This window comes from Zootoca vivipara, chromosome 7, assembly GCF_965207765.1.
Source record: "Zootoca vivipara chromosome 7, rZooViv2.hap1.1, whole genome shotgun sequence".
Classification (NCBI taxonomy): Eukaryota; Metazoa; Chordata; class Lepidosauria; order Squamata; family Lacertidae; genus Zootoca; species Zootoca vivipara.
In genome coordinates, this window is record NC_142590.1 from 77,491,585 (window position 1) to 77,506,092 (window position 14,508).

General features: G+C 43.6%; 1 protein-coding gene across 4 annotated transcripts in view; it reads right to left on the minus strand.

Annotated features, from left to right (window-relative positions):
• Positions 1–1,491: 1,491 nt before the first annotated feature.
• Positions 1,492–14,508, minus strand: part of PEDS1 (plasmanylethanolamine desaturase 1) — a 34,356-nt gene continuing 21,339 nt past the window's right edge. For 2 of the 4 annotated variants that reach the window (XM_088674628.1, XM_035121665.3), the window contains 5 exons: positions 8,788–8,879; positions 6,438–6,582; positions 4,792–5,004; positions 4,188–4,307; positions 1,492–2,653 (listed from right to left, as the gene is read on the minus strand). In XM_088674628.1, coding sequence (XP_088530754.1) covers positions 2,532–2,653; positions 4,188–4,307; positions 4,792–5,004; positions 6,438–6,582; positions 8,788–8,879 — 692 coding nt within the window. In that variant the 3' untranslated portion in view covers positions 1,492–2,531. The remainder of the gene's footprint in view (positions 2,654–4,187; positions 4,308–4,791; positions 5,005–6,437; positions 6,583–8,787; positions 8,880–14,508) is intronic. The other 2 variants (XM_088674629.1, XM_035121666.3) reach the window with 1 other exon arrangement.

Here is a 14,508-nt window from a genome sequence, read left to right on the forward strand (position 1 = left end):
AATGGTCACACACCCATCCAGGAACTGAACATAAAGAGCAGCTTTATACTGAATCAGACCATTGGTCCATTTAACTCAGTACTGTCTACAGACTCCACAGTGACTGACAGTGGTTCTCCTCAGTTTCAGGTTGAGGTCTCCTAGCCCTACTTGCTTCTGCATGCAAAAGAAGATACTTGAGCTGTCCAGAACATGCAGGACAAGTGTTGACAGCCACCAGTCATCTTAGAGACCCATCTGGCATTATCAGCTGATGGCATTGGATAATGCCTTCCCTTTCGTTTTTATTTTATTTGCCTGGAAGGTGTGTTGATTATTATGACAGCTTTTGTAAATGTAAAAATCTATGGTATTGTTTTAATTTAACTCAGTTGATAGAGTCTGAGATTCTTAATTTCAGGGTTTGGGGTTCAAGCCCTAGACTGGGCAATGCAGGGGGTTGGACTAGATGACCCTCGTGGTCCCTTCCAACTCTATGATTCTATGAACTCACTGTTTTGAGGGAGTTACAGGTAGGTAGCCGTGTTGGTCTGAGTCGAAGCAAAATAAAAAAAATCCTACAGTAGCACCTTAAAGACCAACTAAGTTTTTATTTTGGTATGAGCTTTCGTGTGCATGCACACTTCTTCAGATACACTGGAAACGGAAGTGTCAGACCCTTATAAATATACCCCCACCACCCTCTGTATATATATATAAGGGTCTGACACTTCCGTTTGCAGTGTATCTGAAGTGTGCATGCACACGAAAGCTCATACCAAAATAAGGTGCTACTGCAGGAATTTTTTTATTTTGTTTTGAGGGAGTTTGCTTTGTGAACTGCTTTGGGATTTTCTAACTTCAAAGTGTGGTTCATAAAGGAGCCCAAATAGACAAATATTTAGAAGGTCACACCATTTCTAAAAAGAGAGCTAAAGATATCGTGGAACCTGTTAATAACAGCAAGATGGCTCAGAAGTGGTAAACTGTCCCAGGCCCTCCAGATGATACTGGCCTACAACTCCCAATGGCCATGACAATCTGTCATGTTGGCTGAGGTTGATGAGAACTGGGAAGTCCTGAAGACCAAATATGTAAAATAAAAATAAAATAAAGCACACAAAATGTACACAGCGCCACAAAGTGAATGAAAGGCTTGGTTATAAGAATGAAACGATAAGCAATACCTCTATTTTATCGGTAAGTTAACAGTGTTTGCCCATCAGATTTATATTAAGAAATAAGTATTCAATGGGAAACTTGAATTAAAATCAACCCACTGCAGCACAAATATCTACATTTCTAATTGAGTTCCATAGATCTACCTTGATGGATTTATTTTCTAGAACACTGACGTTTCAACAGTATTCTGTACAAATCAAGAAATCCACTCACAGTTTCATGGGTTTTGTCAGGGTCAACATGATATATTAAATTGCTCTGTGATTTGTATTTGCCTGCTAGAGATGCGGTTACACCCTCAAACCGCAATAAAAATAAAAATCACAAGGAGACTGAACAAATGCAATTAGTATAATTGAACTGCTTTGTTATAAATATATTATATACATTCAGACCACATTAAAATATTAATCCATGTTACACCAAAAAGATTAAGGCTTTATAATATTTACATGAATGAGCAAGCACCTTTAAAAAAATACACACCATTAACCTATCCCTTTCTAACATATAAATCATGTGCCCAATTTCCTTGAGCTACTTGAACAATGATTACTGGAAGAGGAGTCATACTGAAAGGAACCCCAAATGCTGAACACAAAACGACCTAACACAAGCGCCTTTATGTTTGGACACTTGTGCAGAACACGTTCTGCTCTTCTTCCCAAGTTGCTACCAAGTCAGTTGCAGGCTTATACAGCAACAGTCTGCTCAAATATCAAGGGAGTAAAAACACTTGTTTATTTCAGGAGACAGACGACAATAAGGATCCTTATCCACTAGCAGAACAAGACTCCCAAATGTTCTGTTGCACACCACATAGACTAAGACTGGACATGATAGCATGATGAAGCAACTGGAAGGTGTACCAAACATTAAATGTATTGAAGTGTTGACAATTTCATAAACTTCCCTTCCCCTCTTGGCTGATTTTTCCCCCATGCAGTTTGAACCTGCTCCTTAAAAACGCAGTGCTCGTCTGCCTATCTTCATTATTCCATATTGGTCTTAACCCTGTTTTCAAAGTGGCAATTCATGTTGATACAACACATTTTACTGTGCCAATGACATATCTTACTAGAAAATGGTGCATTGTCTTCAACTAATGGCTTTTGAGACTCAAGGACAAAAATGGTCAACATCAGCAGATGTGGCTAACAGAAGGTGCTCCGTACAAATGGGAATTAGCCATTTGCATTTTCAAGTATTATTTTGAAGAGTGAGTCCTTTAACTGCAGTCTGTTAGCACTTTTTAAAAAGCATTGTGCTTTAGTCCATTATTTCTTTACAAGTCTTTAATTTGGCTGATGGCTTTTTTCTTTTAAAAATATTGGCAACAAGTATAAGGACTGCAGAAGCCTGGCAAGAGTTTATTTTATTTTCTGGGCCCATTTCATGTCATCCGCTCTCGGTTTTTCTCCAGTCAGTCCTTGAATGATAATCTCGAGGAACCTCCAAAATCTGATTTTTTCCAGCGGGTAGTTTAGCCAGCCTGGAAAACGATAGAAAGGGAGAATACAGGTGTAAATGAAGAAGTACAGTTGTAGATAATTGAATTAATTTGTTTTACGGTAGTCTAGTAAAAAAGTAAAATGCAAGGGAAATGATTATTTGGGTCATTCAACAGGAGCAGTGTGTACCTCCATCTTATGGCGGTTCAGGTAGAAGCAGGTCACCTGATGTACAATCCCACTAACTGCAATAGGATTGGCTTCAGGTAAGTGTATAAGCAATTACACTCTAAAGCTTTCCGCCTATATGGGAGCTTTATTTTTGAAACTAAAAGTGTTCGACACAACACAAGTCTCATTAACCACATTTTTAAGGGCTACTTTCAAACCATGCAAACTGTTAACCAAGTTTGATTTAGTACAGGTTTTCCATACGCCAACCAGCTGATTCAACTTTTACATACAGCCCCTGTTCAACTAGCATGCATTTGTAATTAGTTGCTACATGCCAATGAAAACTGGAATGCCAAGTCCAATTTTGATGAGGTGATGCAAAAGCAGCAACTGATCCCCTTTAAAATTGGGAACCTACTGCGGTAGCTGCGTCAAGGGGAAAGAGGTGTTACTGATACTCTCTGCTGCTCTCCCCTTGCAGGGAAAGTGAAGGACAGGAAATGTGGCGAGATAAACTTTGCAGTTAGTTGATGGAAAAGAGCTCTGGAGTCGCTCAACATCTCAAATCGGAATCTGGCCACAAAACAAATTTAAGTATGACAAAATTAAGAGTAATTTAGACTGGGCTGAAATGAGTGTTAGCTGTCAAAATACCAAATGCCACAAGCCATCAACGATCAAATATAACGACATTGAACACCAGGTGTTGAATATCACTGAATTCTAGCTATCAGATATAAACCCTGGAATCATGTATTGTTGTCAAACATAGGAAGATCAAGTGTCGAAAGCAATGATACCCAATACCATTTATTCCATGTCAAAATTTGCAAAGGAATGAGGGGATGTGGGTTCCACCCAGATTATGAATGCCTTATGTATAAAAGTATTGCTGTAAACAGTAATTAGGTTTGCAACACTGATGTGATTTAATAAATGTAGGGATTCCAAACTTTTATGGGTAGCGCTCTGCTTTGTGCATCCTCCCTCATTCCAGCACCAGCTCCCTGCACACATTTAAAAGTTGACCCTCCAGACCCAGGCAAGGCGCTAGAGAGCTACCGTTGGATGAAAACATTAGCCCCACAGTTGTGTGTACTCAACGAAGCTGCTGACAAACATTTTTATAAATTCACTTCAATATAATATATTCCAGGGTTGCTTACCAGATCATACAAAACAAAATTGGGATAGAATTGCAGCGTTAAAGCAGTAAGAAATGAAGAGCCTAGGAAAAGAAGGGTCCCCATTTGGTGCAACAGGAAGCTGATGTATATACTGAGTCAAACCACTGGGTCCATCTAGCTTAGCACTGTTTACACTACTGGGCTGGGCTGGGCTGCGGGAGTTTTTGAATGCAGAGAGCATATGCACTTCCAGTGGGCAAAAGCGCCTCCTCACCATGGCAGGTGAACATCCCTGAAGAAGGGGCGCTCGCAGCAATGACAGTTCTCTCCGCAGTCGCTGCCTGCCTCATTCCAAAATGGTGTCGACACCCAGAAGAGGCGACTCGAAAGAGATCTAAATGTACAAGCAGGCCCGTGTTGGAATAGCAAATTGCTAATGCACGTGTATGATATATCCCCACTGACTGGTCCCAGTCGGCAGCTCTATTGCTGCCCTAACAGAAGTTTCAGATGGCAGCTGCACAGGCAATGCATTACAGGTGACTGCCAGAGTTTGGGTAACTGCATTGCAAGCTATACCTGTCCAAAAGGAATCACAGCCTTAGCTGGTGGAAGGCACAGTGCACCATGGGGGGGGGGAGCAGGAGTGAGTAACTGTGTTGACGAGCCTATGCGCTTGATTCCAGTAATGGTCACCCATACCTGGGGGCTGAGCACATTCACCCTGTTCCTTGACTCTTAACATTTTTCCACATGTTGCACCTGGCTCCAGCTGGTGGGTTTCAGTTTCAGTTTAAAAAAAAAAGAAGCAGAAAAAAATAGATCCCATAAGCCTGAAGGCTGCTCATCACTGAAATAGAAGCTTCACTTCTATTTACCTGTAGTAATACAGAAATAAGTTTCATGAGGAGACACGTGATGGATCCGGTGGTGCTTGCGTGGCAGGATAATGTGCCAGTCTTGCAGGAAGATAACCCAGCGAGGAAGACCAAAGTAGGTGTGAGACCACTTGTGAATCTGGTTTGTCAAGGTTCCAAATATAGCCAGGGCAAAGACGTAACACTCCCAAGGGCACGATTGGTGTAATGCTTCTAGAAATGGGGAGAGAAAAGAGGGAGTAGGATCAACATGGCTCTTACTGAAATAAACTGGCAATAGAAGGTGCCTAGATACATAGGTCTCCTCCCCACCCCCCCAAAAATACCAGAACTGTTTCTAAATGATGGGTTACATTTAAGCAGTTCATTGTACAACACCAGAATGCTTCATCAGAGGGAACTCTGTCTGATTCAACAAGCCAATTATTGATAAGGACATGTGTTGTTTACCGCTCAAGACTATATTGTTTTCCCATCCCACTTTGAGGCATTCAGCACTGTGAACATCAGGGTACATTTGCCACGCCAAGCGTGAACTGACCTTCAAGTTCAAACTGACAGGCACTTAAGTTCTACTAACTGTGCCAGAAACATTTGTCTTGGGGTGCTTCCAGATGGGTGGTTCATGTGGGATGGGTGCTCCCAATGCATGCAATTTTTTTCGGTGTCTGCACAAGATCTCTGGTGTGAAAGTATCAGCCCATATTCCAACCCCCATTTAATCTGGGGTTAAGCTTCCCAGGGAAACCCCAATAAACTAAAAACAAAAGCAAAACACTATTGCCCACAACCCATTTGTGCTAGCTGATCAACCCATTAATAATATCAAGCCCCATTCTGGAAGCACCCTTTCTCCATCCATGTTAAGTTGGATGTTTAATTACAAGCTACATCCTCAGGGTAGCTCCAAATAGGCTTTGTTTCGCTTCCGAATCAAAAATGATCACAATATCTCAAGGTAGTCATCTTTCCCATTCTCCCTTCACTAGTGTAAGACTTGCTAGCAACTAGAGCAGGCATCCCCAGACTTCGGCCCTCCAGATGTTTTGGACTACAATTCCCATCATCCCTGACTACTGGTCCTATTAGCTAGGGATCATGGGAGTTGTAGGCTAAAACATCTGGAGGGCCGCAGTTTGGGGATGCCTGAACTAGAGGGATGCTTTGGGCCACCACTTTTAGTATTTGGCTTGGTTCTCTCACCAGGTGCATCTCTTTACATGGGTATACCTTACAGATTACCTTTGCTTCTGCCACAGTACACACTAGATGAAGTGGTTCCTATATTCAAATACCAGGTTAAGACTAGGTTGATATAAACCTTGCAACTTATGGTTTAAATGCCGTAGTCTAGAAAAATCTTTGAAATGGTGGCAAGTTAGTTCTCATGCCACTCTACTCCTTTACTAACCTGCAACTATTATTTCTTGCTCTGACGCTATACTGCTCCACCCACAAAGATTAAAACTACTGTAAACCACTTGCAGGGGCTGAAAGGCAGTCTGTCTCATAAATACATCCAGCCTTCTCAGCTGTTCCCATACAAATAGCTTCATTCTGCCTGTCTCTTCGGAGGCCAAAGGCCTATTCTCTGTACACCGTGGAAGCTGCAAGTCCAGTTTACTCATGGATTTATAGTCACTTACCTGGTGATAAAGAAACCAGTTTGTAGGCCATGTTTGCCAATGGAACTACCGTCAACATGCAGTTATCTCCATTGGTCTCTATGAAGTCGTGTCTTGTAATTGCTGTTGGGTCAATGTGATGTTCTCTGAAAGGTCTGATAAAAGCCTTAAAAAGTAAATACAAGGGGGTGGGTTATATCTGTCAGTCGTTGAAGTCCATAGCCTGCACAAATTTTTACTAGATACCCCTGCCTACACATTACCTATGTAGTTAATTTAGGTCTCAAAAAGAAACATAGCAGTCTGGCCTGTCACCTAGAGAGAATTATCTTGCCACAAGCAGGCAACTAGCTTATTTTGCAAGTTCTAGGCCACAGTGACTTGGGTTAGGAGAACAGAGGTTATTCTCTCCCCATACTGAAATATGGTGGGCTTGACTGAGGCTATGCTGGAAGTGCTGGGATGCAACACAGCTTGAACTAGAGGCTGGTGTGTCTGCATAGGAAAGAATAGAGAGGAAACTCCAAGTTTCCTAGACTGTCCTTTCTGACCTAGCTTGTGCTGACCTTCCCTCAAGTGCTACTCATATTCATAGGTTGCTGATCTCATTTCCTTCTTGCTTCTTCACCCTCATCTTGGTAGACAAGACCTCTTTTGTGTTTCACCTGTTGCGATACAACAGCAAGAATGGCTCAAGGCCTCTCCACCTGAAGCATGCATTTGCTGTAATAGAGCTTTCTTACTTTCCCAAACTCTGAGTCCCAGATTAAACCCAGGGTAGAGTGCGCTCCTCCAGCAGGGATGCGTACAGTGTTAAGGTGCAATTTCTGCTGGCTGTTTTAACTCCCAACGCGCTGTGAACTCATGGCAGAGGTGAGATTTGAATGCAGGGACTCACAGGTTACAAATAACTCTTAAGCACTGTTACTGGCCTGAATTCAAATGTTAGTGTCTGTATTTATAGGTACAGTGTGATCACCATGCAAGCAAGTGACTAGGTTGTTAGTGAAGTGGGAGCTGGTTTAGCACCACACACACACACACTGTAATCTCAAAGTTAGCAACAGGGCATGTCACAGGGATTGCTATCCAATATATCCTGGCTCACTCAACCTAGAACCAGTTTAACCTTGGGTTACACATCCTTTTTGCTGTTAAGTACACCAAGCTTATTAAGATGGGATAAAGTGGGGAGCAGGGAAGGAGAAAGCAAATGCAGTCTTTCATTAGTCTGATCAACAGAGAAGACACTTGCATTAGTCAGCATTGAGACAGCAAAGAGTGAAGCGAGGGTGAACTGCTAGTACCAAAAGCAGATTGGTAGCTTAGGGGTGGGGGAGAAAGCACAAGCTGTGTACTGCAGATCTCAGTAGCAACATTTGCTTGTTTTGAGTAACACTAAAAAGTCCCAAAGTGGTCAGAAGACATTCTGCATGTGCTCCTGTCATCTTATTCCAAAAGAATGCACATCCAAGTACTGTATATACTGGAGTATAAGCCAACCCGAATATAAGCTGAGGCACCTAATTTTACCTCAAAAAACTGGGGAAACTTATTGACTCAAGTATAAGCCGAGGGTGGGAAATGCAGCAGCTACTGGTAAATTTCAAAAATAAATACTGTCCTATGCCTTTCCCAGCTGTCGGCGGCAGGGTGGGGGGACAAGCAGGGAGGAAGGATCCCTTCCTCACTGCTTCTCCCTCCCCGCCGCCTCGCACAGAGCAGGCATAGGACGGGGGTTAGTTAACCCCCAGTCCTGTCCCTTTCTCTGCCGCCGCCCGCCTCACTCAAGTATAAGCCAAGGGCGGCTTTTTCAGCACATTTTTTGTGCTGAAAAAGTAGGCTTATACTCGAGTATATACAGTAAGTTGTTTTGATCTACGTTGGCATATGACAATTTGAACTCTTTGCCATTACACTTTAAGACATTTGAAAGCATGAGGTCCAGCAACTTTGGCCAGATACAGATTCCAAAGCCAGACTTTAGGAATCTGTTTTGGGTTCACGGAGTTCCTCCTTCCTTTGCGTGACTGGATTCCCTTCTTCCCTGGTTCGCAGTTAACTAAAGTTTGCCATAAAATCTGAATCTGGCCAACCATGGTTAGTGCAAACGAAGAAGTGAAAGAGAGTTGGAGGGAGTGTGCAAGCCCAAAGCATATTCCCAACAGCCAAATAATAGTTTAGATACAATGACTGTAGGGGATAATTCTGAAAAGGTGAAACTCAGGATTCTCAAGCTATTCAGTGGCTCCGCACACAAATTCTGTCTACTTAAGCAATAGTATTTTGTTCTATTACTGCCTGAAGATTGTTGAAGTTTAGCTGCTTTCCAGTTCATCCTACAACATTTCCCAATAATAAAAAGACAAACCTTTCCAACTATTGGCAGATCGACAGATCCCCAGGTATCTGCTCCCCAGTGCACTAGACCAGAGGCAAAATCAGCAGTAATGATTCCTGCAACTTTAAAAGAGAAAGGGAGGAGGGGAGAGAGAAGAAAAGAGGTTCGTGAGACATTCAGATCAATTTTAAGTATGTGTAAATGCTATTTTGACGGATACATAAAGGCTGACATAGTGACTTCCCTCTCTCGAGACAATAAATCGCTTTTGTGACCAACTCCCAAAACACAAGAAAAACTATTGACCTGCTACTGCTGCATCTATTCACTACTACCTCTATCATATGCAACTTGTACACAAAAACACCTATGCTTTTGCAAGTACCAAAGGTAAGCTATGGCATGCCACTGCCCACAAGCACCCACAGAATCTGAGGTCATTAGTCTAACTCCCTGTTCAGTGCAGGATCTGTAGCGCAGATGCAATGGCAGCATCCCTGGCAGATGACCACCAAGTCTCTGCTTCAGTCCAATGAAAGAGAGCAGACCACCTCCCCAAGCAGCTTCTTCTACTGTCAAACAGCTCTTACCATTGGGAAGCTTCTCTTGATGCTAAGCTTCCCTCCTATTTCCAGCCTAGTTCCCGCCCTCCGAAGCAAGAAAGCTCCATCTTCTGCATGTAAACTGAAGTTTGCCATCATGCTCCCTCCCTCCAATCTTCTCCTCTCCAAGCTAAACAAGGTTAACGCTTTCAGCTGTTGCTCATATGACTTGGTTTCCAGACTCTTCACCATCCCAGCCACTCTCTCTGGACATACCATAGTTGGACAGTATCCTCCTTAAATTGCAACACCCAGAACCAACAGCACATTCCAAATGGAGCCTGACCGACACAGAATAGAGTGGGACTACTACTTCCTGTGATTTGGACACTATGCTCCTATTAATGCAGTCTGCAATTGCACTAACCTTAGCAGCTGCACTGCTAGCTCATGTCCTGCTTGAGATCAGCTAATCCACCTAGATCCTTTTCACATGTATTGCTGCCAAGTTGGGTCTGTCTCCATACCACATTTCCACCATTGAAATTTGGTAGCGAAATGCAAGACTTCACATTTATTTCTGGTGGAATTTCATGTTGTTGGTTGTGGCCCAGCATTCTAACCCATCCAACTCAATCCTGACTCTGTCTTTTATGGTGTTTAGCCACCCCTTCCAACAGCTTCCCGTGATCTGCAAATCTGTTAAGCATCCCCTCTCCTCCTTCATTGGAGCCATTTCTAAAGATGTTGAGCAGCACAGGTCCTAAGACAAAGTGGCATTCCACCCAAGCCCTCCCTCTAGGTCGACACAGGAGGCATTTGCTCATAATAAAGCACTTCTAAAAGTTCAAAAAGTTTTATGCATACTTTCTCAGTAATCCTTATGGTATCCTGTAAGCTGGGTCTGTACTACCACTACATTGCAGAAGCAGAACAAAAGCCAAGGGAGTGTAGGATCTGACAGAAACTTTATAGCAGAGGCAAGGTCTGAAGTAGGAGCTTCCCAATTCACAACTGTTTTAACTGTGCTAAACTAGCTCACTGCACTGCAACTTTACATCACACACTGCTGAAGTGTTAACGACATTTATACACCAGTGACTCATCTAACAGGGTAGGGCAGGGGCAAGAGAAAAAAATTATATTAAGTCTACCTCTTGATCCCAACGTTAGCAACCTGACACAAAGCAAAAGAAATCCCACAAGGTTCCGAAGTTTAGCTTCTACAGTAGTAACATTTGCTTGAGACCTATATAAAGTACTAGTAAACCAGGCTGCACAGTTTTCATTCACAAATAATGATAATGCAGGAGTGATTTGGGTACTTGCTAGGAGTGAGACTGCAACAAAGCAGAGGAGCAGCAAGGAGAGCTGCATTGCAATCAGAATATGAATAAAGAACTTTGATTTGACTAGCAAGGAGTGGCTTGTTTAATCATGGCATTCTGGAAATAGTCATAAAGAGCTTGCAAGCTATTCTGTTCAATAGCATGTTGCAAACAAGCAGCCTAGAAACCAAAAGGAGGCTCACTTTCTTCTTGGGTTCCATGATCACTGGAGATGGTGACAGCAGTCACGAAATTAAAAGATGTCTGCTTCTTGGAAGAAAAGCAATGACAAACCTGGACAGTATCTTAAAAAGCAGAGACATCACCTTGTCAACAAAGGTCCGTATAGTTAAAGCTATGGTTTTCCCAGTAGTGATGTATGGAAGTGAGAGCTGGACCATAAAGAAGGCTGATCGCTGAAGAATTGATGCTTTTGAATTATGGTGCTGGAGGAGACTCTTGAGAGTCCCATGGACTGCAAGAAGATCAAACCTATCCATTCTGAAGGAAATCAGCCCTGAGTGCTCACTGGAAGGACAGATCGTGAAGCTGAGGCTCCAATACTTTGGCCACCTCTTGAGAAGAGAAGACTCCCTGGAAAAGACCCTCATGTTGGGAAAGACTGAGGGCACAAGGAGAAGGGGACGACAGAGGATGAGATGGTTGGACAGTGTTCTCGAAGCTACAAACATGAGTTTGACCAAACTGTGGGAGGCAGTGGAAGACAGGAGTGCCTGGCGTGCTCTGGTCCATGGGGTCACAAAGAGTTGGACACGACTAAATGACTAAACAACAACAACGACACATGACATGTACCGTATACATATATTTGCCATGAACGCTTCCCTTGGCCAGGACTGTGTGTGGATTAGCCCTTTGGCCCCTGACATGCTCCCGGTGAAAATCCCCTTTCCCAAAGCTACTATCTGTCCTTGGGTGGGAAGCTCCTATCGGAACCAGCTATAAGAGCCAGGAGAGTGGACGGATTTTCACCAGTAAGACTTAAGTCTACCCTCCCAATGCAACAGCCACTATTCTGCTTAGGGTGTTGCTCAGCAGCTATTTACACTCTTGAACATATTCTTTTAATGCAATTAACATTAGGTGTAGCCTGGGCCCAATTCAATAGGCCAAGAAGGTAGTGTTGAGGGAGGCACTGGGTCCAATATATCTTACCCTCTTAACAAGGGAACTCATAACATTTGCCCTGAGCCATGAGCAAATCTGAGCACGTGGCTCACACAAATCATGGCTGGCGAGCCAAACTTCATCTTCCAATCAGACCACTTAGATCAGCTCTCTTAGATCCCAGTTAACAGGATTTGGTTCAGAATTAGCAGGATTCCAGACAGCAGATAAGTGTAACAATCCGGAAGACAGGTCATTCACTTTTAGCAGCATGCTGCATTTTTCTCATCTATTTGCAGAAAGGAATTATTTTCTACATTAACGCACAGCCAGGGAGGGGTTCACTTTGCTCAATACAAAGAGTGTACTACATCTCTAAAGCAACCATTTACATTCATAAAGGCTATCGGCCTCTTCACCTCCATCACAATATGAGTGTGCATGATTTCGACTGAGCGCATATAATACTCTTGTGAAATCCTCGCAGGCAGAAATGCAAGCATGACATGCCTAAACACTCTACAGTGGTACCTTGGGTTACAAACACTTCAGGTTACAAATGCTTCAGGTTACAGACTCCGCTAACCCAGAAATAGTACTTCGGGTTAAGAACTTTGCTTCAGGATGAGAACAGAAATCGTGTTCCGGCGTCGCGGCGGCAGCAGGAGCCCCATTAGCTAAAGTGGTGTCTCAGGTTAAGAACAGTTTTAGGTTAAGTACGGACCTCCGGAACGAATTAAGTTCTTAACCAGAGGTACCACTGTATAGCCAAAGCAAGGGACATTGCTTGAGTCAAATGTTGAGATAAATAGCCATGTTTTTGCCTGGTGTTGAAAGTGAGGAGTTGCCTTTTAGGGCAGGTTTCCCCAACCTGGCACCAAGATGTTTCAAATTGCAACATGCATCAGCATCATGCAGCAAAGCTATGCTGGCGGGGGCTGGTGCGAGTTGTAGCCCAGAACATCCGGAGAGCCCTAGGTTGCGGGAGGGTGTTTTAGGGTGTTTGAGAAGTCGTAAGGCTTTTGAGAGGAGGGCCTCTGATGGCAACAGTTCGAATGCAGACAGTCCTCCCAGCTGTACATCGCAGCCTGGCCAGAAACCGGTACTAGGAAGGAGAAGTTAGCAATTGCATCATCCTGGAAATGGACAGCAACTAAAATTAAAGCTGTGCTGAAACTAGTTTTGGAGAGGAGTGGACAGTGATAATCAGGGAAGGGAGGGGGAGAGTGTTTGTTGTGTTAGGACTGGTAGGATTGCAACAGCAGTTGGAAGGGAGTGAAGTCATGTGTGCACAGGCATAAGGGGAGAATGACACAGCGGCTCTGGGGAACGGAAAGCACTTGTTGGGTACACAGGTGGGCATGCTGTACTTCAGAAGAGGTCCTGGATTTTCCATGAGACTGTGCCAGTCCTGTTAATTTCGCTCATGAGGTGACACTGGGAAGTTCAACTCTGAATTCTTAACCTCAGGTTAAGAACTTTGCTTCAGGATGAGAACAGAATCGTGCTCTGGCAGCACGGTGGCAGCAGGAGGCCCCACTAGCTAAAGTGGTGCTTCAGGTTAAGAACAGTTTCAGGTTAAGAACGGAACGAATTAAGTTCTTAACCAGAGGTGCCACTGTATTCCCACCAAATGCATAACAGAGAACTTTCATGAGAGTTAAAAGGGCATGGTAAACAAGGAAGAGCAGCGCTGAAGCAGGCCAGCTTGCACAAGACGTACAGGCACCGAGGATTATATTACCCCAGGCATTTTATTAATTTGGCCTCCGATGCTTTTCACTGCTACCTTCATTGCTGGACCATTTATTAAGCTTTCATTTTATGACTGGTGGCTTTAGAAAGCTGCCTTGTACACATCAGTGTGGATATGGAGGATAGAAATGGAAGTAAGAAAAAAACCTTGAAGTCAACCCTGATAAATGATGCTATACATCAAAGACCTTGCAGCTATAGAAATCTTGAAAATGGATATCACAGCCCAGGGCTTTTAAGACAGCCTTTGCCAAGCAGTCCAAAACAGCTAGAGGGCATCAGGTTGGCAAAGGCAATTTAAAGCAGATAAACAGCAAATAGCATCAACAACTTTGGCTCAACAACTCTGGCTTTTCCCCAGTAAGAAAAGGTCAACAACTCTGGCCTTCCGCACGCTCCTTCTCCCTCCAATGACAATAGGTAAATCACTGCCAGTTTTTTTTATACTGGGAGTAGATCGCAGTCTCTTGGGAGTTGGACGTGCCTGACCTAGAGCAAGGGCGAGGAGCTGTGACTCTTCAAAGACTCATAGAATTGTAGAGTTGGAAGGAACCACAAGGGTCATCTAGCCCAACCCCCTGCAATGCAGGAATCCTTTGCCCAACATGGGTCTCGAACCCACAACCCTGAGATTAAGAGTCTCATGTTCTACCTTCAGATGATGTTGGGACTCTACACCAACAAATCCCAATCCACATAGCCAATGGCCATGCGATTATGAGAGCTGAGGTCACATAACATCTGGAGCAGCACAGGTCTCCAACCTTGGCCTAGTGAACTTCACCTGAAGAATCTTTTCTTGCGGCCTGCTGCCTGGAAGCACTGGCCATTAGGGGGGAATTTGTGGTAAGCAATCACTTGTACTGCAGTGATTGAATTTGTGGCTTGTGGTTTGCGATTCCTGATAAGCTACACGAAACGTTTCAGGGGAGGCTGTCAAGAATGCATTCTATCTCTAATACACCTTGGCAACACTAAGGCACTATAAGATATGCAGA